The sequence below is a fragment of the Plasmodium brasilianum genome, chromosome 8 (assembly GCF_023973825.1).
Source record: "Plasmodium brasilianum strain Bolivian I chromosome 8, whole genome shotgun sequence".
NCBI lineage: Eukaryota > Apicomplexa > Aconoidasida > Haemosporida > Plasmodiidae > Plasmodium > Plasmodium brasilianum.
Genome location: NC_090121.1, coordinates 95,928 through 123,188, shown reverse-complemented (window position 1 = coordinate 123,188; position 27,261 = coordinate 95,928). Strand labels below are relative to the sequence as shown.

The following is a 27,261-nucleotide window of genomic DNA, read 5'->3' as shown; positions in this document are numbered from 1 at the left end:
AATACTGTACTACATAAATATAATTTTTTTTTTTGCGAAGAGCTGTTTTTATATATGAAAAACGTATTTTCCTTTGTAATTATTTTTTATTGAAACTTTTTTTAAAAGGATCATAATTGCTAAAAATATGTTCTTATCATTGTTACTTTTACTTTTTTTTTTTTTTTTTTTTTTAATATATGTATCAAACTTATAAATGTATTTTATGTTAAGAAGAAAATAAGAAAAAGAAGATAAATGAATTATTAAATTTAAGAAAGTATTTCTTTTTCGAATAATAATAAAATATATTTTTTAAAATTAAATAAAAATTATAATATTTTTTATTTCGAAATATATTATAAAAATATAAAACTGTTAATTAAGAGTTGTACTTTTTAAAACATAAAAATTTCTTAGATTAATGAAATATTATAATTCAATTTTTAAAATAAAACTGTATAAAAGCTGTATGTATTGTAGGTGTATAGTGAGTGGTAGCTTACAATTTGTACAATAGAAAACCTACATCTGATTTTTTATTTTGCCATTCATAATACTTATATATAATAATTTATGTTTTTAATTTTATTGTTTAAACAGTAAAACGTGTACTCAAAAATATGTTTATTAATAAGTTCCATAATAAAAATATAATAGCTTTATTGGTAATATGTGTTAATGTGGCTATTCACCGCATATGTTCTTTTTAATTTAAATATATAATAAAATCTTAAAGTATCAGAAAGACAATTTTATTTTAATTATATTCTGAAAATATTAAGAATAAAATTTGAATTATTCTGTTATATAAATGTAATATATATATATATATATATTTTCTCTACTTTATTAACAAAATAAGTTGTACCAATAATTATTTTAATTAATGCTCCTTTTTTGTAAATATTACTTCGTTGGAAATATATACTAAAATATTTTTAAAATTATACATTTTTTTTATGCTGTATATGTTTAATTTATTTAAGGTAATTAACACTTTCCAAAAAAATAAAAAAAAATAACAACTGAAATAAATATTCCCTATTTTCTCCACTTTGAATATATTCAGTGAATTTTTTATCTACTTGAAGTTATTATAACATTATATAATTCCACCATAAATGGAATAATGAAATGTTTCATTTTAATTAAAATCGTTATATATATTTCTGTTATTTGGATATGTTTATATTTCAATAGTGGGGTATAGTGGTAACTACATTGAAAATTCTCCTTATATTTTTTTCTGCTTCATGTTATATACATATGTATATATATATAAATATAAGAAGAAAATTATCTTTGTGTTTTAGTAAATATAACATAGTATTAATAAAATATTTATTTTTTTTTCTTTGTAGTGTTGCTTTGATGGATATTTACATAATTAGAACAGTGCAGAGAACACATTATCTTCAAGAATAAACAATTTATTATCTGAATCTGAAAATGTGACAGAAAACGCAATATTTATAGAGGAGAAATTAAATGAAAATGAACATAATAATTCAGGAATTGATAATGCTGAATTAGGAGATAATGAAAACGGAAAAACTAAAGATAATGAGTCATACGAAAAGGAAAAATCTCCATTAGTTAAATGCTTTGGAGTAATAGATAAATTTTTTGAAAAAAATTAAATGCGGCATTTACCTGTGTAAATGTGTACAAGACGTGTACGGATCCGGTTATTAATTCAGATTTTCTGAAAGAAGCATTAAAGAATTTAGCTTTAGTTTTTGCTGGATCTTTAACACTAATAATTATAACAGTTATATTCTCTGTTATTGCAGCTGCTTCTGAACATTTTGAAGTTTCTGTAGGTTCAACAATTTCAGGAATTTTATGCTTTTTAAAGATTATTTATATATTCTTAAAATGCAGAAATATTCAAAACAAGTAAGAGCAGAAAAAGGAAATGAACAAAAGGAAGAAGGAGAAGAGAACAATGCAGATGGTGTAGGGAAAAGGGAAGAAGGAAATGAGAAAATGAGAAAAGTAGAAGAGAAAGAGGAAGGAGGAGAAAAAAAGGAATTAGAAGATGAAATTATTAAATCCTAGTTATAAATTTATATAAATTTCTCTCTAGAAGGAAAATTTTCACATGACAAATAAATATATATATAAATATTAATGAAATTATGTTCTTATAAAAAATTGCTGTTGTATAGAAATAAATATTGCTATTAATCCTAAGTGACATATATATGATTACACATCAATAAAAAATTGGGTTTAAAATTTATAACATTTTTAAAATTTATTTATTTTAGTATGTATTATAATTTATTCATTTTAGGCTTTAGCATTTTTACTTAACACAATTATGTATATATGTTATATACTGAAATTTTTTGTGTTTTAAAAAAATGTAAAATTAATATTTCTGAATATTAATCGCAGAAATGGGATTTATATGAGAATATTATATGTGCATATGTCATATATAAATTTGAGTTATGATATATTTGTGTTTATTGAATATAATATGTAAAATTAAAATTGATACAATTTTATTTATAGTTAGAGAATTTACATTTTTAATGCTAATTCTTTTCTTTTTTTTATTTTTTGTGATTGTAAGTGATTGTTTTTAGAACTATTTAAAAAAAGTTATGATGTATTAGGTTACACATATTTATATTATTCTTCATATAGTAGAAATAAATGCCCATATATTTTTTTTGTTTTTAAATATGTATTTTTCATTTATACCTAAACTTAAATTATTTTTATAAAAATATTATTGAGAAATATCTGTTTCAAAACATATTCCGTATAAGAATAATATTAATAGTTTTTTATATTTTTTCATATTTTAAATATGAAATTATTTGTATATACTAATATTTTTTTGGTGTTAAGAATAAATCATTAATATAACATAACCCATTGTAGAATTTAGTAAGTGTTATAATAAAATGAAAAGATTAAATTCTATGTATCTTTTTGTCTTTTTAGAATACATGAATGTTGGAGTTAATTCCTATTTATAAAAATAATTTAAATAATTACAATAAGAAAAAATTAATAATAAAAATTTATACATTTTTGTTTTTGATAATGTTTAAGGAATAAATATTTGAGTTAAAATTAGTCAGATATTATCGTCTATCATACAAGAAATACTCATTTTATTTTGTCGAAAAGAACTACCTTAATAAAAATAAATAATATATTCAAAATGTAATTAAATTAATGACTTAATAAAATGTAAATATATTTAAGAGTAAATACATTTTTTATCATGTCATCATTATATATGTGTAATAATTTATGTATTGTAATACTTTGCATCATTGCGCAATATATGCTTTTACTTCAACAGTAATGGGATATCAGTTATGTCCTAATATATAGAGAGTTTATATTAATTATAAAGAATTGTTTTATATTATAATCCTTCTTTTATTAATATAATGTTATATAAAAAGAAAATTTATATAATAAGTACCATCTAGTTTATATAATTTTTATTATATATTTTTTTAATTTTATGACCTCTCAAATAATTTAATTAAAATTTAGGCTATATTTTGTATAAAGGATTTATTATGTGAGGATAAATTATATGTTTTTTTCCTGAATTTATTTAGGAGACTTTTATATCATTGAACACTATATCTTTTAAACAACTTTACCGTAAATCCAAATTTAACCCCGACATTAGGATCAATATTTCATATATTAATAACATGGCAAGTAAATTTGAAAATATATTTCTTAGTTAATAAAACATATGAAGTATTTATTTTTTGAAAAACTATAGCTTGAGATATATGTCTTAAGATTAATATTTGGAAACATATACATAAAAAATTGACAAATTGTTAGTATAAATATTAATATATTTTTTAATTTTTTTTTTGACTTTATTAAAAATTATAATATTTTATAAAATTCAATTTTTTTTTATATATTCTATATATATATATGTCTGGAAGAATTTTCTTTTATGCTTTATATTATTGGTTGGATATTATCAAAATTGATTAGTGCAATTTTTATTTGTAGTAGTTGCGAATGTAGAGAAGTTTTAATTTGAGTATAGCAGTGTTTTATTAATAATTGAAAGGTTAGATGAACTTATTATTTTTTTTTCAATGTTGTATACTTGTCGGTTTAATCGCATTTTATATAAATTACTTAAATATTTATTATAAAATAAATTGATAACTAAAATGTATATGTATTATTATTAATGATAGAATTAAACAAATATATTTTTGAACTAAGGTTATTCAAAAGTGATTATATTTTCTGTAAGAATTAATCTATATTTGTTTTGTATTGGGTTTCTACTAAAAATATATATATAACTAAATAAAGAAAAAATTATGTTTATTTTAGAGATTTTTAAATTGGAAATAATGGTATAAAATGAGCTTAATTAAAAGCTACAATTTTCAAATATAATGATACAAAAGTAGAAATTCAGTGTTTATTTAGCTTTAAAATATTTATTTTTTTACTGATCCGGTTCGTATATATTAACTTTTATTTTTAATATATAATTTAGAAAATAGAAGAATTCATAGGTTTATGATATAATTGATGGAATTGCTATAAATATGATAATAAATGAATATGCGAATAGATATGTTTCTTCTATTTATTATTAATAATATCATTATATGCTAATAATAAATATTTCATTAGAGGTTACTTTTTTTTTTGCTAATATAATATTTATAAAATTAACATTTTTAATAAGTAAACATAATTAAGGTTAGTTACTATTTTCTTGACACATAGAACAATATGTTATCTGTATTCTCCCCATATATAATATTTAGAATAATATTATATATTGTATTGTTTTTTTTTTGTTATGTTATTTTGAAAAATATTAGTACATTATATGACTACTCTAATATATTAAATAATTATATTAGCTATATTTAATATTTATAAATGCATTCGAATTGCGCTCTTCTAAATTATATTTGTTTTTTATGGATAACATTAAAATTAATATTTATTAATATATTTAATAAGATATTTTTCCTTTTTTCTTTTATAAAAATCCTTATAGTTATATACATTTTATTAAATCTTTAAGAAAAAATAAAAAGTACTAAAAAAATATTAAATAAATAATTATTGCATCCGCTATGATTAAAAATACTTTATATTATTGTTAATTATTACTATACGAAATGTATTTCTATAATGAAAATATATATAATGGAAAATAAAATTTCTACATTTATACTTGGATCTGGATACGATTTTCGTAGAGTCATATGATATGAAAATATTATTGATGGCTATTTACATTATTCATGCTTTTATCGTTATATATTTATTAACACTTTATTTTAGAGTTAAGTTATATATTTATTTAAATCATGAATACTAAATTTTTTTCTTTAGAATAAACTTAATACATTATTGTATGAAAACCACAACACTGGTATGAAATCAGGTGTAATAACATATCGATTATTAATGATATGTAAACAGTACAAAGGTTAAGTTATTGTGGAGGTAAAAAAAAGATACCAAATAATGAAGTACACGAAAAAAAAAGATATTACTAATAATTAAAAAGAGATCTTAGAAAATATGAAAAAATTAAATGGTAGATTACGGAAAAATAAGGGAAGCCATAAAAAATATTTGAGAGTTAAATCATCTGAATTTCAAACAAAAAAATATTCATATATTGAAAAGTAAATATTCAAAGGACTAGATTATATCGATTTTATTGAATATAATAGGATAATCAGTTATTAGTCTTACAAAATAATAACGTGTAAAAAATAGGATTAGGATTTTTTTTACCTTTTACATTATTATTGCTATTGTGAATAGTACATAATGAAGATATGTCAATATGAAGAATGAGAAAGACTGACAAGCTGTGGGATTTAATAGGATAAAAATTCTACATATAGGGATTGGATATTCCTGATTGTTTTCGCACCCGTTCTAAATGTTTGCAGAAATATATATTTAAGGCCTGGAATATTTGTAATTACTTCAAAGTGCGTATAACATTATTTATTTACAACTCGAATATATGGAATACCTTTCTGTATATTAGGTGTAATACTTATTTCTATATTCGTTCATTACCACAAATATGTTAAAAAATACAGAAAAATTAAGTTTAGGAAGATGTAAAAAGAACGGTAAGACATATATTTCTTTTTGTAGAGAAGTCTTTAATGTGAAGTAATATCTATAATGCCTTTAGTTATATGTTTTATTAAAAATACATATAATGATTTAAATATTATTTATACAAGCACATATTTGGCATTTTTGATACATCAGAGTAAAAGTATATTTTCTGTGTAATTTTGTGAATTTGAATATTACATTGTTTTTAAATATATATTTAAAAGCATTATTTGTTTTTAATTAAATATTATGACATATTATATATATTGGTATATATAAATGGATTTTTATTAAAGTTTGTATTTTTGTGCGTTAAAATTGATATAAAAAAGAATAGTTCTTATAATTTTCTTTAATTACGTGTTAATTTATATTTAAACAGTAAGAAATGGTATTTTCTGTTGTTTATCTTTTTCAAGACTAATATTATTGTTTGTTCACATAATTAAAAACATGTATTATTAGTTTTAGGATCATACTAAATTTATCTTTTTTTGTATTTCATGAATGAAAGTGAATATATTTTGTTGTATGGAATAATATATATATATATTTATATATAGGAAGGAACGTACTCTTTTTTTTATTTAAATTCTGCTTCATGAGAAATATGTTATAAAAGACATTTGTTGTAGGAATTTCCTCAATAGATTTTAAGCTTTTTTAAGGGATAAATCCTGATGTTTTAAATATATAATAACAACGTTTCTTTATCATATATCTGTTTTTTATAATTTTTAACACATTGATTCCATATATTTACAAAGGAATAAAGAATTAAAAACAGTCATTTTATTATGCATCTTAATTATGTTAAATTAAATATACAAAAATAAATTATATAAAATGTTGAAAAATTAAAAATATATAAAATGTATATTTTTTTAAATTTTTTTATTTAAAAGTTTAAATTAATTAAATGTAATCATACGTTAAAAGGTTATAACTTGCATTTTTTTTTTTTTTTTTTTTTTTTTTTGTTAATATTAGTTATTACTGTATTTTATTAAAATATTTTTTGTTAAAGTAATATATATATGGTATAATTCTATTATAATAATACATATCTTTATTTTTTACATTATGAAATATTTTAAGCAATATAACTATTTATAACGGAATATATGTAACCTATTTTGTATAATAGAGATTTAATTAGTAACAATGGATAAATTTTAAATATATATGTTTATTTGAAATTAGCAAAAAAATATAGAGGTAAATTTTACTATTATCTTTTTGTTACTTATAAGTCGAACTATGACTATTATTATATTAAATGTGATATTGTTAATAGTAATAATGAAATACAAATTTGTAAAAATATATTTGTATTTTTAAATATCAGATTATCTATTCTTATATAAATGTTTTATGAATTTTTAAGAAATGTTCAATAAATTTCATATGCATTATGTCTATTTTTTATGAAATGATAAATTCTCAAATACTATTTATACTAAGTATTGAAGGCACTTATATAGGTAAAGAAAAATAGTATTTTTAAATTAAGTGTAATTAAAAAAATAATTTTAATTATTCCCTGATGATATTAACTAAAAAATTTAATTAAATATAAGTTGAAAGTTAAACAATGGGGAATTCACCAATGAAGGCTTTTTTGTTTTACTACTTTTTCATCATAGATATATATTTTTTATTTGTCTTTTCTTATATATAAATATTCTTTAATGAAATATTATTAAAAGAGAAATGATGAAAAAATGATAACATAATTCTAGGTATATAATAAAAACGCCCAAGAAAAAAATAAGATAAAATATATGAATATAATGTATTTATTTGTGTTAATATATTTTTTCACGGTATTTTCTTGTCTTTTACAAATATGATGTATTGAATTATTCTCTATATATCAAAAAAAAAAAAAATTAAAAAATTAAAAACATCCGAAGTTAATTTTTCTGTAAATTAGCAATTATCTAGTAAAACCTAACCAATATTACAAAAGTTGAAGTAGAAGTGTATTAATAAAAAATTTAAGGTAATATAATAACAGTTCAAATAAGGTTAAAACTCAAATGAAAATATCCATATAAAAATAATATAAGTGAATTTAAAAATAAGAAGTTACGAGAACATATTATAATGAAATAAAAAGTGAAATTATAATAAAAGAGGAAAAAGAAAGGAATGTAGTTTAACAGATGTAGAAAAAATGTTTTTTTTGAAAAAATTAAAGGAAAGATTTTAATACATGTTTTAGAAATGGAATAGTGCATGTTTATATCTATCTTGTATAATGAACTACAAAAATGGTAGCAAGAATTATGAATAAAATTTTGGATGGCATTTAAAAATTGAATTTATCCAAAAAGAAAATAAGTGCTATATATTGATAAATGAACTTTTGTTTTAAACATTGTGCTGATAAAAAAAAAGAACAAGAAATGTTCTTAGTGAAATACATGATGAAAGAAAAAAAAAATATACATATATATATATTTATTTATATATTTCTTTAAAATCATCTGTAAATGTAATGTTTATATGTATAGATACAAATTATAGATACTTAAAAATAATTTTTAGTACAATGAAAAATATATTATGTGAATGAGAAATATTAAGTATCCTACTGATGTATATAGTTACTATTTAAAAATCGGCAATGGTAAAATATATAATACAGCCAATATATATAGGAAGAATACTCATATATAAAAAAATATTTGATTATAATAATATTTAAATACGATAAATGTATAAAAAAATAAAGAGTTCTAAGATGAAGGTATAAATTATAATGGCAAAATTTACATGACATAATATTTTTTTCATGCCACTTGTATAAATGAATGTTGACCTGAATGAACTATATACTCGTAGAATATATTATACTATGCATTGTATCAAATGTAAAAATAAATTTCAATAAGGAAACAGATATAACTCAGAATTACAATATTATAGAAAGAATTTGAATAAAAACGTAAAATTTTATTCCCTTGGAATATTAAAATATATATTATTATGGGCATTATGAATGTTTAATTTCCAAGGGGATATATGAAAAAATGTAACATTTATTTAATCAAAATGTTAAAGAATTTCAATAATTCTACAGTTAGGAACTAAAATTCCATAGTAAATATAGAAATATTTTTTTTATCACTTAAAAATATTGAAGGAACATAACCCATTTACATTATACGGTATAACATTACATATACCATATATTAATAGTATTTTACATTATTATATATATATGATATAATTAGAAGAATGCAAGAACTAAAATTATAATGAATATTCAGATGAATTAGAAAAATACTACGAGATTATATACTTATATATATAAAAATAATTAACGTATGATATAGTTTTTTAGTGAGAAAATTAAATATATTATAAAGAATTGAAAATTTTTGCAAATTATCCTTTAATTTTATAAAAAAAATAGTAATAAAGACAAATATGCATGTATATATTTTAATGAAAAAAATCCTTCAAAAAATGTTTATAAAAAATGAACATTCCTAAAATTTATAAAATCCTCATATATATAAATATTACGTAGAATTTTATATTATATAGGATATAATATATTTTATAAATTATATAATGTTTATTATAAATTTTTTAAGTTTGTTATATATTTTACATGAAAAATAATTGTGAATAAATAAGAAAATAAATAAATGGAAAGAAGTCATGGATACTATGTAATATTTTTAAATGTCAGGATAGTTTCATATTCAATTTTAAATAATAAAAATATAATTACACTAATTTTTGTACAGTTTTTATATAATGATATTTATTACAAATATACCTATTTAAAAATATAAATGAAATAAAATAATTAATAAACAAATTTTTCATATTAAAACAAAGATATATATGATACATAAAAATAATTTTTTTTTAAAATAATGAAGAAAAAATAAAAGAAAATTTTGTTTTCTATTCAAAAAAATATTTTACAGATCTTGTATTATGTTATAAAATGGATTTTTTAATCACATTTTAGTATATAAAAGAATACTTTTGTTTTAACAGAAAGAATAATAAATTATAATATTAATATAATAAAACATATTACACAAAGTATTTTATTATCCATTTATTTTGACCGCTATAATAATTAAAAGTTTTTAAAAGTAATCAGTTCCTAAAAAATATAAAGCTTAAGCAGAATTAGAATCATTAGTAAGAAATCATAATTAATATTAGTAATTTTTCTCTTGATATGTAAAACAATGCTTTATCAATATTTTATGCATTCTATACTGTAATTTCAGTGTTTCAAAATATTAATATAGATAATATATTTTATTTTATTTTATTTTATTTTATTTATAAAAGGATTAATAAAAAAATTATTTAATTACAATACTGTTAATTAATTAAATTAAATATTTTGAATATTCATGAATATATGTAGAAATTATATTACTTTAAATGAAGTTTTTTATAAATAAATATATGATAAAAATTTTATATTATATACGTAAGTTACTTTTTTGTGTTTGTTGTAATATATGTTTTAGTTCTATACTTTTTATGTTTTTATAAAAAAATAATGGAAAAATATTTTTTCGATAAATATAGTAGCCCTTATAATTAGAAATACACAATATTAAAATATTGTTAATTTTTTCCTATTTGAATATATATTGTAATATTAAAAAGCTACATGATGGAACAAGAAACTAAGTTAATCTTTTTTATTAAAATTGGTACTTTTTTCCTTTTAACTTGGATATGTCATTTTTACAATGATATGGTATATGAATATTAGTTAAGTATATTTTTTTTATTCGTATTTTTTATTTATTGTTTTTTTATAGTACTGTTTATTAGTATGAGGATATTTCTTCCTTTAAACAATAAGTATTTTCTTAATCTTTTTAGAGTATGCTTAACAAATACCTGCTTGAGCACTACAATATAAGTAAAACATTAGATACAAGAATTCATCGATTACTAGCGAAACATAAACAAGAAAATGGTTTAAATAATGACACGTTGAATTCTAGTATTCGAGACTTGCGAAAATATGAAGAGAAAGATACTTTTAATGATGTATTAACCAAAGGAAAAAAAAAAAAAAAAATGAATGTTCATTAAATAATATCAAAGGCTATGAAGCAGAAAGAAAAGATAAATCTTTTGTATACACTGTGGGAGATTCATATTTTGAAAAAAGAAAGCTAGATAATATACATTTTCTAGATAGTATTAGGGGTGCTACGAATGCTAATATAGAGAATTTAAGAAAGAAGACAAATAATAAATATAAAATGCTTTCTTGTTTGCCTGTATTTCTTCCGTTAGTAATTTATTTAATTTCTTATATATCAAATTATAACTCGAACTCGGGTGGTTCCTCCTCTGTAACATCAATTGTGGTAACTGTAGTAATTATCTTGATACTGAGTTTTTTAATTTTATTATTGATTGCATATATCTGCAAAAAAATTAAAAAAAATGAGGATTCATTGCATATAATGAATGATATTCATGATAGAGATTACAGTTATTTCCCTAGTATGTAGTCGTTTATAATAAGTAAGTTCTGTAAATTACTAACCGATATACTCACGTAAAAAATAATTATATAATTGTTTAGATATCATATATCCAATTGCATTTGCGGGGATTTTTTGATAAGTAAAATTAAAAATAGAAACATTTAACATCATTTGAATATGAACGTTTTAGTATTTTCAACTACTATTTTAATATAGTTTATTAAATTAACACAATATTGTCGTTCATATAAATATTTGTGTATATTACGGGATTTTCATTATATATATATTTTTTTGCTTAAATATTGATGTTCCAAAGTTCAATTGATATAAATTTGTTAAAATATTAAGATAATATATATTTTTATATCTAAAGATTATTCTTATTTTTAATGGGTTTTTGTCTTAGATGATTGTCTGATGACATAAGTAAAGAAATATATGATTTGTTTTGAACTACAAACTGATATATCCTGTTTTTCATATGAAATAGCGAAATAAATAAACATAGTTATATGGTTATATTATAATTTGTTTTGTTATTGCTTTGTTAATATTTAAAGAACAAGTGAATCACATGTATTATGAGTGTTACCATCATACATTTTATTTTATTTAAAATATATATTCCTTTTATAACAGCTAAGAATAAATTTGAAAAAACGAAACCAATGGAGCTTAATAAAATAGTTAATACGAGTTATTTTTAATAGTATATATGGTAATTATTATTTATTTATTTAGCTTTGGTGTCTTTTCGTAGTTACGAAATAATTTGTTTAATTAATAATTAAAATGTAATGTAAGATGCAAAAAGGTATACTACATTCAAGACATTTTAAATAGTAGATAAAAGATAATTTTTATTTTTTATTTTTATTGTGCTTTAAGTTGTTAATACTATTATTATAAGTTACATGCTCATATACTTTACAATGCATGGTTAGTATTAGATTAAATTATTTATATTAAACATAGACTGTTATATTTGTTTATTTTAATTGTTTCTCTATGTGTTATATTAATAACCCTTATGTATAAGGGAAATAACACTTAGAAAATAGAATTTTGTTGTTTTATTTGTGTTCTTCCTGTATTTGTTCTATATATCTTCTGAATTATATATTTTTGCATAAGAGCATTAATTAATTTAACTTTCTTTTTTGTTAACTTTATATTAGTTAAATGTATGTAAATTGTATTCGAAATGAATGCATTACATATGTTTTGAAGATAGTAGTTTCATTAATATAAAGTTAATATTAATAAAGTACTAGTTTAAATTGAAAAATATATCATTGTAAAAAAGCATTTAAATGAAATCGAAATTTTGCTGATCGTAATTTATTAATGTGTATAAGTCTGTATTGCTTAATTTAGTAGACCTTTTGTTAGTATTTGCATAGTTCAAAATATTCAATATTTTTGTAGTAGAAATAATTGTAAAACTGTTAATAAATGAAACAATAGGAAAAAAAAAATTTAAATGAAAAATTATGTTATCATATATTTCTAAAGTTACTGAAATGCAAAAAGACTTACTCTTCATCATCATATAAAAATAAGGTCGTTACTATATAGAAGTATAATCTGTTATTGTATAGGACGTATTAATAAGAAATAATTTTTATAAGTGAAATTATATGCTAGAAGTCAAAAATACTAAGGGGTTAATATAAATATATACATATATATATTACCAAATATACATATATTTAATAATACTATTCATTTATATTGCATGCAATTATTGAAGAACAAATTTAATATTTCAAGAAAAAATCGAAATTATTTATAGGTCATTCTTTCATTTGGATGAATATGAATAATTAATTATTTTAAATAATCATGGATAATTTTTATACACATAAGATATCAAAAATAATTTAGACGAAATATATATTCCTATAAATTGTTAATTCAATCAGTAAGACGACATTTTAGTAAAGTTTTAACAAAAGGAATCTTATAGGTTTGTACAATTTGTATCATTATATATTATTCACAAAATATATTGTATATTATTAAGATAAGCTATTATATTTTTTTTATATAAATACAAATTTATAGCATTTAGCTAAGTCAGCATTCAAGTAATATGACATTTTATGGTAAGAAAATTCATATCCTTCTATGCACCATTATAACTATGTATATTTATATATGTATAATATAAGAATAAAAAAGCGCTTAATAAAATAATAATTATTTAATTTTGTTTAACAATATAGGATAATATGAGCTATATTGCATAAAATAAATTTAATATATTTTTTATTTTTTTTTGTTAATTAATTATATATATTTTAGAACAGTAATATGATTTGAAAAATTACTACGAACATATTAGCATAGAATTAAAATAATACATTTAATATATAAAATTTTTATAATTATCACAATTAACTATGTTCAATAAACAATAAGGGGAACAAGTACATGGTTATAAACATTTCTACTTTCATAGGTATATTCCATAATGCATCTAACATATTTCATTTAAATTAGTTGAATAAAAGTTGTAATATGATACTTAATCGAGATTATTAATTATTTATAAATAAAAAAAAATAAATAGCAGTTATCTGCTCTATAAAATTCTCAGAAAAGCATTATTATATCAAATATATTTCTAAATTTTATCATATATTTTACTTTAGCATATGTTTGTGGTTTAATTTTTGATGCTAATTGTTTTATGTAATATTCTTTTAAATTATCATAATTAATAAAGATAAATTTTTACAAAATTTACTTTATGATTATGATTATTATTTTTTTGATATAGATATATTGAATATACATATTTTTTTTATTCTTAGAAAAAAAGAAAAAAGTCGAAAATAATGGAATCCTCAAATTTAAAATATTTACTGTCAGTTATGATAAATACAGTTATTTAAAATATGTAATAATTATAATATTAAATATACAATAATTTGATTAAAAATTATAAAAACTTTAATTTAGATTTTTTTTTTTTAAATATAAAAATTTTGCTAGGTGAATGCTTTCGAAGAAAGCAACTAACAAAATAAAAGTAAATCAATATTTCATATATCCTTGGTATATATCACATATAAGCTCATAATTTGTGCAATAAAAAATTTTATTTGTTTATTTTTTATTTTTACATATTGTTAGCGTTATTACATTCAATATAACTGTTTATAATGTTTACTACAAAATAAGGCTTATAATGTATAGTAAGTACATAAAGCTATGTTTATTTATAGAAAAAAAGGGAAAATTTAATAGCTATATGATTAATACATATTAATGTACGTATTCGGTTAATATATATATATTATTTTTAATGCAAAATGAAAAATTTAAACTTCAATGAATATGTATTACTTTATTTTTGAGAAATATTAATAAACAATATATTAAATTGTTCTATTAGATGATTAGTGTATATATATATATTGAGCGATTATTTAACATGATAAATTTAAAAAACAGTTATTTTAAATAATGTTTAATTTTTCATAAATAAATATTTATTGGATATATATTCTAAAATATTTTTAAAACTATCTTTTCTGTAATATAATTTACATTTGTATTTTATTTATGAAATTTAATTCCTTTTTAAAAAGAAAATTTAATAATGCATATAACAATACTGTTTATGAGGAATTTTTGAATATTCCATGAATTTTTATCTAATTAAAGATATTATAACATCCAATGATTCCAATATGAATGGGAAAATAAATTATTTTATATTAGTTAAAAATTTTATATTTATCCTTTTTATTTGGCTATGTTCTAATTTCAACCTTGAGAAATAATGATAACTTCTCAGAAAATATTGTTTATAGTTATTGGAATATCATATAATATATAGATAAATATACAAATTTATATGAAAATTTTCTTTGGCAGTAAATAAATATATCATATTATAAATACAAAAATATGTTCTTTTCCTTGTAGTGCATCATTGATAAATCTTTAGATTATATTAATTATGAAAATAGAACATTAAATTCAAAGAATGACAAATTATTATCAGAAAGTAAATGCAAAACAAAAAATGTAATATTTAGAGATACATTACTTAGAAATGAATATTATAATTCAGAAAATAAAGAAGATAATCTTGAATCTACAGGCAAAGATAATTCAATATGTTCATCCAACAAGTTAGGCAAGGAATACGCGTCAGTTATATGTAAACCATTTATATCGATAGATAATTTCTTTGAAAAACTATTATATATTTAGAATAAGTTTTTATACATAAGAGAGATTGGAACGCTTGAAAAATTCAGATAAATAAGAACGTAAAATAGCAACGCGGCGTGATGCTCTTTGAAGAAGTTACTTCTTTTAAGGATACTAGTAAAGAAAAGGGATAAAAAAGATTAAACAATAAAAGTCAAATGAACCATGACATGTTCAAATTAATTAGTTGGAAAGTAAATTCGTTTAACTGGGACGCATTTTTTATTATGTCATAGTTGTTAAAGTACTTTTGATTACCTATATTAAAGATCTCTATATGGAGATTAATTAATATATTCATTATAAATATAGAGGAAATAAAAAAAAAAAATATATATAAAATACAAAAGTATGAAAGATAAATGTATAAACGAAAACACTAAAATTATTAATTGGTCATAGTTTGACAGAAAACATTTCATATATGTATTTATGCGTTTATATATATATCCATAATTTTCACTATAGACAATCAAGTATCCAAGGAAGTGTATACATGTAATAATAAATAATATGCATAAGGAAATTACATATGCAAGTTTTTATGTAATGAATTTATTCATATGAAATATAGAAAAGGGAAAAAATTATACTTTAATTTGTTGTCTTTTTTTTTTGTAAGAATTACATTAGATATATATAAGGAAACTTATTTTTAATAAGAAAGCATTAAATATGTTTTGAAAAAGATAAAATAATTAGAAAAAATAAATATCTATAATGTTCTAGAGTAGAATGAAACATGTATTCATAAAACTCTTAATGGTAGTGGTTTTAGCGATTATATTAACATATATATGTTTGTGTGGTAATACATCATGAGACATCATTGTAATAATAGTATTGTACAAAAGATTTAGTAATTTTATAATAAGGATGACTGTAAAAATATTACTTAATGAAGAAGTAAAAAAATAATAATTTCTCTGAATATATATATAGCAAGCTTTAATTAATTTTTAAACAAAATAACAAAATAAAAAAACTCGTATGCCTAATTATTATAACACTAAGAACATGTTAAATTAAAGGTACCTAATATATTATAAGAAAAGTTATATTTATGCTAAATAATTATTACAATTAACATTATATATACAATGATTTAAAAAATATTAAGGGATTAATGTAAATATATATGAATTAATAGATATATAAGTATGGAATAAATATATATATTTAATAATTCTACTCTCTTATGTCATATGAATTCTCTTAGGAACTAGAATATTTCAAAAAAGATGAAAATTATTTATATAATGTTCTTTCATTTTTCTTGATATATATAATTATTTTAAATTGACGTAAATATTTTTAATAGTTCAAATGTGAATAAAATAATTTAGGAAAAACAATTCTAAAAATTATCAAATATATTAGTTACATGAATATTTAGAAAATAATTATAAAATTGAAGCATATATTTTTATGTAATTTTTATCATTATATATCATTAATAATAGATAAAAATATTAATTAAGATGCGCTGTTGTGTTTTTTCATATAAGCAAGAATTTATAATATGGGGAAGAAATAAGAACTTCTAAATAAAAGAATAATTTAGGAGTCCAGAATTAAGAATGTTTTAAAGTATGTTTATATATATAATACACGCGAAGGAACAATATAAAACAATAATTACCTTATTTTTGTGTTTTACTGTAGGGTAATATGCATCATATAGAATATTGAAAATTTTAAGATTTTACATATTTTTTTTTAATTAATTATTTTTTAGAAAAGTAATTTGTTTATATGTATCAGTGTCAATATATTATTATACAGTTATGGTAATATATATAATTTATTATATTTTTATAATTAAATACATACACTATATTGAACATACACTATGTAATATAAATGTTTCTTCTTTTATTGGTATATTCATAAAGTGTTTATTTTATTTTATATAATATGCATAAAATTTGTAATTTAATACATGATTTTCGTATTATTTATCTGTAAATAAATAAAAAATATACACATATATCGCTACCATAGAAATATAAAAAGAAAAATAATACCTTAAATGTTTTCTTAGATTTCATTGTGTTCCATGTGATATGTAATTGTTATTATTTCCTAGAAATATAATGTTTTTTAAATTATCATAATTACTAAAAATATTTTTATTACCATATTTTCTTTTACATTTTTATTTTTTTTATTAATAATATAATTTTATGGAGCTACAAATATATATTTTAGACAAGGAAAAAACAATAAATTAATTCTTAAATTTTATAAATTTCTTTTTAGTCTTGTTACATATAATTAATTTTTTTCAATTATATGTAGTTATAGTACCACATATTTAGTTACATAATACAAATATATAAAAGAGTTAAATTGGATTTTACCTTTTAAAAATTGTGTATATTGTATGTTAATTAATGCCTAGAATGGAATTTCCAAATTGTTTCTGTACAAAAGTTCAACTGTCGTTGATGTATTGAATATATTAAATAATAATATATGCTATAATGATAAATTTATCTTTTCTTATTTTCTTTTTTTTATAATGTGAATACTATGATATTATATACTATAATTTATGTTTTCCAATTGTAAAATAGTATTTAGAAGTATAGTATGTGCAAAGAATGAAGTTTATTATTAGGAATATAACAAAAACATTAATAGTTACATTAAAAATGTATGCATATGTAACTGTTTTCACAATATATATATTTGTTTTTATTCTTATTATCAAATGAAATTGTGATCCTCAAAGAAATAGATATTTTATTTTGTTATTTTTCTGAAAAGTATAGATAAATTAAATTTAGAATTGTTCTGTTATACTATTAAGATATGTATATATATATATATTGTGGATTTATTAAAATGACCAGTATTACTAAAAATTATTTTGTTGTTGCTTTTTTTATAAATAATATTAATGGAAATATTTACAAAATTATTTTTAAAATTATCTTTTTTTTTTACTTTATCTTTGTATTTTATTTATACAATTTAACACCTTTTTAAAGAATTAAATAGAAACGCAAATAACTATAACTATTTGTCCTATATAATATATATAGGGAATTTTTTAGGTACTTAAAAATATTATAAAATTAAATAATACCAGATTGAATGGAAAAATTAAATATTTTATTTTAGTTAAATCTCTTATATTTTTTCTAAATATTTGGATATACTCTTATTAGTATAATATGTTATAATAGTATAGAAAATAAATTTCTTCATATTTTTTGATGCTTCATGCTAAATATACTTATGAGACTATTTTTTTAATGTATAATAAGGATACTATATTACAATAATTCTCATATATACTATACATTATTTAGTGTTGTATTAACTTCTCTTAATAATTATCATTATATCAGAAAAAAATGTTTTTTTTATTTTATTTATTAATATTATTTCTTCAATAATGTTACTGGATAAATATAAACATAATGTTGTTCTTATCATTTTTACATAATACAAAATATTAAATAAAAATTTAGAATGTATTTTTTTTTATAATATACAATAACAGTAAAAAATTATTATATATCAAAATGGGTTTTATAATTTCAACCATATAACACTGTATTGATTTATTTTATAAATATTAGTATATATATAGATAAAATAATAAAATATTATAAAAATAAAATTAACGAATAATATTTTTAACTATATAGAAAAGTGAAAAATATTATTCTGTAATTAAAAAAAGAATAAACTAAAAATCTAAATTTAGTAATTCTCTTTAAATCCTAAAAGGAAAATTATTGAAAAATTTTTATTTTTATAATGTAAAATATGTAAAATTGGAAATTTGATAAAAAGAGAAAAAATGAAAATATATTATATTTTTCAAATTCTAAAAATATAATCATATTTTCCCTGTGTTTCCCCTTAGATATAAAAAATTTTTGAAGCTTATAATTTTACTGAAGTTTAATTCACTTTTCAATATTTAACTTTTTTTTCTTTGATTTAATGAAAACATTAATAATTTATAATTTATAAATTAAGAAAAGTAAAAAATAAATAAGAATTTTTTTTAATTATTTGTTTATATATTTTTATAAAAGCGAGTATTAAATGCATGTTAGTGTAGAAAACTGTATATTAAGCTTAATTTTATTATTATCATATATTCATTATTTTAATAATTTCGGTGATTTACTCACCGAATTTTTATACATGTAATATAAATCAAAAAAAGAAATAAAAAATTAATATTAACAATATAAATAAATATATATGAATATTTTTCATTTAACATAAAATATTTGCTACGCAAAAAAATTAAATTCTTTATTAGTGGATAGAATATTTAAATATGATTTTTCCATTTTGCGAGCATAAAAATAATTCAGAAAAAATATACTGATATATATAACAGATAAAGTGTTACAAATTTATAATAAATGTATACTATTAATATGAGAAATAAATATTATATCATAACATTTGAACAAATTTTCATTAAGTATTTAGTATATTTATTTTATAATATATTTATTTATATTAATTATTTGTGTATTTTCACTATTTTAATGTGTTAATATATATATTTTTTTTTTATTAACAAATTTTTTATATTAATTAAAACATATATCGATCGAATAATGAAAATGTACGAAGAATAGAAAGTATTTGATCTTTCTAAATATGAAAAAAACTTCACACAAAATAATAATATAATGATATATAATTACCTAATTTTAAGTAGTAACATTATGTTAATTAAAAAATAATTTTGAAAAATTTCTGATTTTTTTTTTTTTATTTTTCATAATCTTGATTTAAAGCTATAACATTAATATATCTGGAAAATATTAATATTAATTTTATTTTTTTGGTATATGTATTAACTGCTTGCTACTTAATCGAATAAAATTTTAATTTAATATTCTAATAGATATTATTATCAAAATAAGAAAAAATACATAAAATCTATATATATATATATTTAAAACTTCTTCTCGATCGTCATATTTAAGGTCTGATTTCCCCTTTTATATTACTCATTACAATGAATTATTCTTTTTCGTTTTTTTCATTCGAATATTAGAAAATTTAAGATATCGATTTCAAAAACATTACTTGATTTACTTGAGTTCCGCTAGAATTTATTTTGGATATATATGCATCAATTTATAAAAAGTATTTTTCTCTAAAATCATTTGATTTGTCAAGAACATTTTTATTTAGAGTAGAATTTGAAAACGAGTCATCTTCTTTTATCCAGTCTTCTACGTTCTCACTAAAACATTCTTGACGTTTGTTATCATGAATTTTCTTATTTCTTCTACTTTCCAAAATATTGCAGTTAGTTTCCATTATATGCTCTATTATTTGTTTATTTCTATCTGAATTTTCTTCTAACTTACATTCATTTATGGAATTATCAAAATATGACTCTTTATTTTCTATACGCTCCTCTTTTATGCATTCCTCTAATATCATCATAAATACAAGTATACATAGTTTTTCTAGTAATTTTTTTTTAACATATTTATATAATTCTTCGCAGTTTTTGTTGTGTTCCAGTTCTTCTATATTTATTAGTGATACACTATTTTTAGTTTCTTCATTTTTATATTCATCTGGTATATTATTAAATTCATCTGTAAATTCCTTAAACCAGTCCTGTTCCAGGTACTGTTCTATAGTTTTAACCTTGCTTGATATCCACTGTCTCCATATATCTTTTTCTTTTTCTAAAAATGAAACTTTTTGATTTACGTTTGAACATTTCTTGTTTAATTCTTGCATTTCTTTTACTTTACCTTTTTCTTTTTTCCATTCATTTTTTAAATTATTAAACCAATCTGCTTTTTTCAGTATTTCAGAAAAATTTTCGTGTCTTTCTATCCATTTATTCCACAGAATTTTTTTTTCCTCAATATCAGTGCTATATTTAATATTTTCCATTTGATCATAATTTATTAAATTAGGATAGGATCTATATTCCTCATTTGCGAATACTTCTATACATAATTCTAAAAATTCTCCTTTGTTTAATTCCCATTCTAAATTTCGGAATTCTTCGAGTACTTCCATATGTACTTCTATAATAGTTTTGGATCTGTCCTTTTTTCTCTTGAACAAATTTGTATTTTTCATAGTTTTATGTTCATGTATTTTTAATTTTTTTATGATTTCTTCATCATCATATATTGGCTGATCCAAATGATTATCTGATAAAAATATGTCTTTTTTGACAGAATGTGAAGGTAGCAGTATTCTGAGAAATTTAACTTGTCTTCTTCTTACATATTTTTTTTTTTTGATCTTCCCCATTAAAGCATACTACAAAGCAAAAGAAATATATTTAAAAATTAAATTATTACAATAATCAAATATTTATAATATTTTTAATAATTTTATATTACTTTAATAAAAAAGGAAGATACAATAATAATAAGAAATGATATTAAAAATGATGATACATATGTGTTATGTGAATGTGTTACTGGGCCTGCATTAAATTTGTATATATGTATATATCAATTTGTATAGTTATTACAAAAATCGAAAAGAAAGTAGAATTAATATTACCTTGAATTTTATGATCTACAGGTGTAGAAGGATGGATTTCAGAAATTAATGCTCCATAGGAAGCAGGAATAACTTTTAAATCACTATCACTTTGTAATTCTTGAGTAAATGGAGGTTGAAATGTAGAAGTCTGTATTGTTTCCTTTGTAGATACCAAATGTGTATTTGCTGGTGTTATTTCAGGATGTGTATGTTGCGTGTCTGCACCTAAATTATCTGAATTTGCCATCGACTTGTCTTCATGTTTTGTTAGAAGTTGAGATGGATCTGAAGATGAACTTTCAGGTGAACTATCCGGTTGCCTTTCTGTTGGCCTATGAGGTGGGCCGTCAGGTGGATGTTCCATTTGTTGTAGACTTTGATCTTGAGATATAAGCGCATCTTCAGATTTATTTTGATCTAATTCTACGTCGTTCAATTTTTTTTCTTTATAACTAGGTTGACTAGTTGCCTCTGGTTTAATACATAGGCATTCAGGAACTTTATTTAACATTCTAGTATTCAGTATGTTGCATTTTTTTGTAGGAAAATGCGATGATAAATGTTTAAATATGCAACTTTTACTAATGAGATTTCTGGTATTCTGGAAATGTCCGTTCTTACTTGTAAACCAATCCTTATATTCCGTACAATGCCTTATACAATCAGCATCACTATTACAATTATATGTGCTACTATCTCCTTTCTTGAAGGCCCTTAGTTTTTTTTCATATACTTTAATTGTTTCACAGTAGTCTAGTGCATCATGTTTTAATTCTAAAAGATCTCTTTCATTCTGCTCGAAAATCATGGGACAACCACCGTGTTCAGTAAGCTCATCAAATTTACTCTTAAAATAATTCCTAAGTACTGGGACCCACTGCTTAGGATTCGTATATTTTGGAGGTTTATTCTTTAACTTAATTAGATAATTAGATAATTCTAAGCATTCCTTCCTAAATTCTTCTTTAAGGGTCTTTTCTTTTAAGGCTGTAATGCGAGATAAAATTTGATTTCGAGCTTGAATAAATTCTGGATTCCGAATGTATGGTAATGCCCCATAACCCAGACCAGAGTAGTTCTATATTAAAAAAAAATATTAGGAATTATGTAAGCATTAATTTTTTGCGTTATTTATATTATAATTTTTGTTTATCATAAACAAATAATTTATCCACAAATTTATTCATATTAAAAGAATAATGAATATTACCGTGGTATCACAATTTTCCATATTGACTCTACATTATCATTCTAGTTTGTTTTAAATAAAAAACTGAAAAAAAATTACAAATACATATCTTTCTACTTATGAATAGAGTAATTTTAAACTAAAAAATATTAATATAAATTACAAAATTATGAACTACTTAAAAATTTATATGTGAACTAAAAAATAATTGAATGGATTAATATTCATTTTATTTGCTTCCAATATTTTTTACCTTAAATAAATATATTACAACAGAAAATATATTTTAATAGTATTCTAACTATAAATCACAGGTGAGATATTATATTTGGGTAAAATTTGTAGGAATGTTATTAAAAAAAGTTACATGTTTAACATTAAAAAATTAGGTATAAGTAATATAAATGGTATGTTATATAAAAGTTATTGTGCAAAAATTATCTTTAATATACCTATTTTATCTTTTGTTTTTCTTATTCCAGACATATAAATATAAATAATGCTACCTGTATCAATATAATTGTTTGCTTTTATTCTTTTCTTTTTTTTGAAAATAAATAAACTATAGAAGAAATTGTTATTAGCATGTTAATATGTTACTTTTTTATTGTATCATATTTGTTATTTATTTTTGATACAAACCATTACGGTTTTATTATTATTATTTTAGTCATTTTCTATATTTAATATGATATTATAGAGAGAAGAATTAAGATTATATAAATTATACTAAATTGTTGCTATTGTTGTGGAAAGTACTTACCAATGATATATATATATAACATTTAATATTATATATATATATATATATATATATATGTTACACAAATGTTAATTATTTGTGGTGTTTGTTAGGCTATTGAATAATTTAAAATAGTATGTTTTATTAGATATAAATGTTGTTAAGTATATATCTATTGCAACTTTTGATTATTATTTATTTTGAACTGAATATCAATAATTCATTTACATATATAGATACATTAATCAATAAATATAAGCTTGGCCACTTTTATAAAATATGAAAAACTATTAGGATATACTTATAGCAAAATTAATTGTATCATATGCTTAAAAATATATATAAAACGAAATATAGCTTTTTTGAATAATAATAATGATAATATAATTACTTGTAACTGGAATAATATACAACAATAAGTAATATAAGCAACATTTAAACTTCACAATTGTTATTCGGTGATTATTTGTAGATATATTTGGATAAATAGATTAAGGATATGTTTTTTTTTTTTTTTTTTTTGAATTTTACTGTATATGATAATTTTATGAAGTTATCTTCTTATCACTATAAATAAATATTTATTTAGCAAGAAAAATAAAAAAGCTTATGTACTATTTTATAATAACTTTTTGAGACATAAACATGCAAAATTTAATCACAAAACAATTTAAATGTATTACCAACTACAAAGATTACTATGTTATAATGTAGATATATTATTTCTAATTTTAATGATTAATTTGAAGAAAGTACATAAAAGATAGTGAATGGTGAGAAAATAAAATATATATATGTATATATTAAAAAAATTTTGTAAATAATTACTTGACATAAACCGTTATGTTATTATAGTTAAGTTTAACCGAATTATATTTAAAAAATTTTGTCTTCATCTATTTTTATACAATATTTTTGTTTTTTGATTTTCGTTTTCATTTTATTTTGACCCCCTATACAATGTTCTATTGCTTTAAAAATATTTTACTTAATAGTAACATAAGGGTAAATATATGTAAAAACAATTTATTACGTTTTATAATTTCTTATATTTAAATAGTTGTATTTTAATATATTCTAAGCATATATATGGTACACATAATATATAATATTCTTATTATATTGAGCAAATATATGGTAACATAAGGCAAAATATTTTTTTCTCAAATATCTGAAGGCATATGAAAAGATGTAAGTAAAATTAATTTTCAAATATTTATATAACAATATTTATTTTATTATTATTATATATTTTTTTCTTTTTTTTTTTTTTACTATATTATGAAAAAAAAAAATAGTTCTTTATCGTTGGTGTAATTTATATTATTTTTTTTTTAAATACGATTAAAGTTATATGATAGAACAATTTATACTTAAAATTTGTCATAATTCAAAATAAATAATAATTCAAAATTTTGAAGACTTCTCCAAAAAATTATGAATATATAATTTATGTATTTAAAAAAAATATTTAACAATAAGATTTCTGTTTTTAACATCTAATATTTAAGCATAATATGTACTTATATAATTGCTATATGTATAAAAACGCATCATACAGATGAAAATACACATATGTTTAAGTCTTTTTAGAATTATTTATTATTTTAAATAACATATTAATAATTTTTTTTATTTAATATACAATATATACACAATGTAGTAACTGTGATAAAATTTATTATAAAAAGGCACTTATGTATTTAAATTTATAGTTCATTTTATATCATAATATAGTTTATTATTATAGTTATGCTCTAAAAGTTCATGAAATTTTAAAGAATATCATATACGAATAAATTATAAAAAAAAATTTCTTATGATATATATATTTTAATTTTACGTGTATTCTTTAAGTCGCATAAATAAATATAGTGTCCCATCATATTACACAGGATTTATTTTTATATGTGATATCACAAATAAAGCAAAAGATTATATATACTCATTATCTCCGTACAAAATATGTGATATTAATATTAAGTTTTAATCAATGTCATTTTATTCTTTATGATTATTTATTAACATTTTATGTATAATTTATACAATATCAGATCGAACTTTTCTAGCACTGATATATCAGAAATTGTATCTCATAATTTTTTTCATATTTTATAATTTAATTATCATAGTATGAAAATTATTATTTATTTGTTAATTCAACATTTATGTATACCACATCTTTATTGTAAGCAGTTTTTATAATACAAAGTAAAATTTTTTTTCCACTACAACTAGAGATAAAGTCATAAGCATATATTAATTTAATTGTCCTTATATATGTATTATATGGATGAATATTTCATAATATATATTACATATCTAAACTATGTGATTCTTGGTAATAACACTAATATTGACTATGTAATTAATATTAGGATACTTTTATATTTTCACTATCTCTTTTTTATAACAAACAGTTTTGAATTAAATAATTTTCGTATAATTTCATATATATTTTTTTTTTTTTACCTAAATAAACTGGTTTGCATTATTACTTTTAAGTGAACTTTTTTATCTTTTGGAATCATCCTAACATGTATATTATTACTTTTGCAGTATTATTAATGAAAAAATTTATTCTAACTTTTTTTTTTGGTATTATTTTAAAATAACCTTTAATTAAAATGTCAAGAAGTTTATTTTATAGGTATAAATAAATCTATTATTGGACATTTACAAATTATGATTTTGTACATTATGACATAATATATAATACCTGATTTTTCCTAAATATTTTTGATCATTTTGCGCACTTAAGTATTTCAACTTATTTTTATTTTTTCTTATTAAAGAAAAAGCATAATATAAAACAGAGTTAATAAATATTGCGAAACTTGCATATATGCAGATACAACACTTATACGACTACAGTTTCTTATTAAAATATATTAGGGAGTGTTTAGTAGAACAGTCAAATTTTTAAACGACATAATTTATAGTGTTATTAAAGAAAAAAAAGAGTATGAACA

At 19.3% G+C, this 27,261-nt stretch overlaps 4 protein-coding genes across 4 annotated transcripts; 3 read left to right on the top strand and 1 right to left on the bottom strand.

Annotated features, from left to right (window-relative positions):
* Positions 1-602: 602 nt before the first annotated feature.
* On the top strand, positions 603-2,043 carry MKS88_002218 (uncharacterized protein; the record flags this gene model as incomplete). The annotated part of the gene is made up of 3 exons (XM_067215212.1): positions 603-647; positions 1,374-1,592; positions 1,867-2,043. The coding sequence occupies 3 exons, from the start codon at positions 603-605 to the stop codon at positions 2,041-2,043; spliced, it is 441 nt and encodes a 146-aa protein (XP_067073659.1).
* Positions 2,044-10,771: 8,728 nt separating this feature from the next.
* On the top strand, positions 10,772-11,633 carry MKS88_002217 (uncharacterized protein; the record flags this gene model as incomplete). The annotated part of the gene is made up of 3 exons (XM_067215211.1): positions 10,772-10,861; positions 10,990-11,113; positions 11,218-11,633. The coding sequence occupies 3 exons, from the start codon at positions 10,772-10,774 to the stop codon at positions 11,631-11,633; spliced, it is 630 nt and encodes a 209-aa protein (XP_067073658.1).
* Positions 11,634-15,265: 3,632 nt separating this feature from the next.
* MKS88_002216 (uncharacterized protein) lies at positions 15,266-15,842 on the top strand (the record flags this gene model as incomplete). Its single annotated transcript, XM_067215208.1, has 2 exons — positions 15,266-15,343; positions 15,552-15,842. 2 exons carry the CDS (start codon positions 15,266-15,268, stop codon positions 15,840-15,842), a joined length of 369 nt encoding a protein of 122 aa, XP_067073657.1.
* Positions 15,843-20,969: 5,127 nt separating this feature from the next.
* On the bottom strand, positions 20,970-23,589 carry MKS88_002215 (STP1 protein; the record flags this gene model as incomplete). The annotated part of the gene is made up of 3 exons (XM_067215207.1): positions 20,970-22,127; positions 22,345-23,436; positions 23,569-23,589. 3 exons carry the CDS (start codon positions 23,587-23,589, stop codon positions 20,970-20,972), a joined length of 2,271 nt encoding a protein of 756 aa, XP_067073656.1.
* Positions 23,590-27,261: the final 3,672 nt, after the last annotated feature.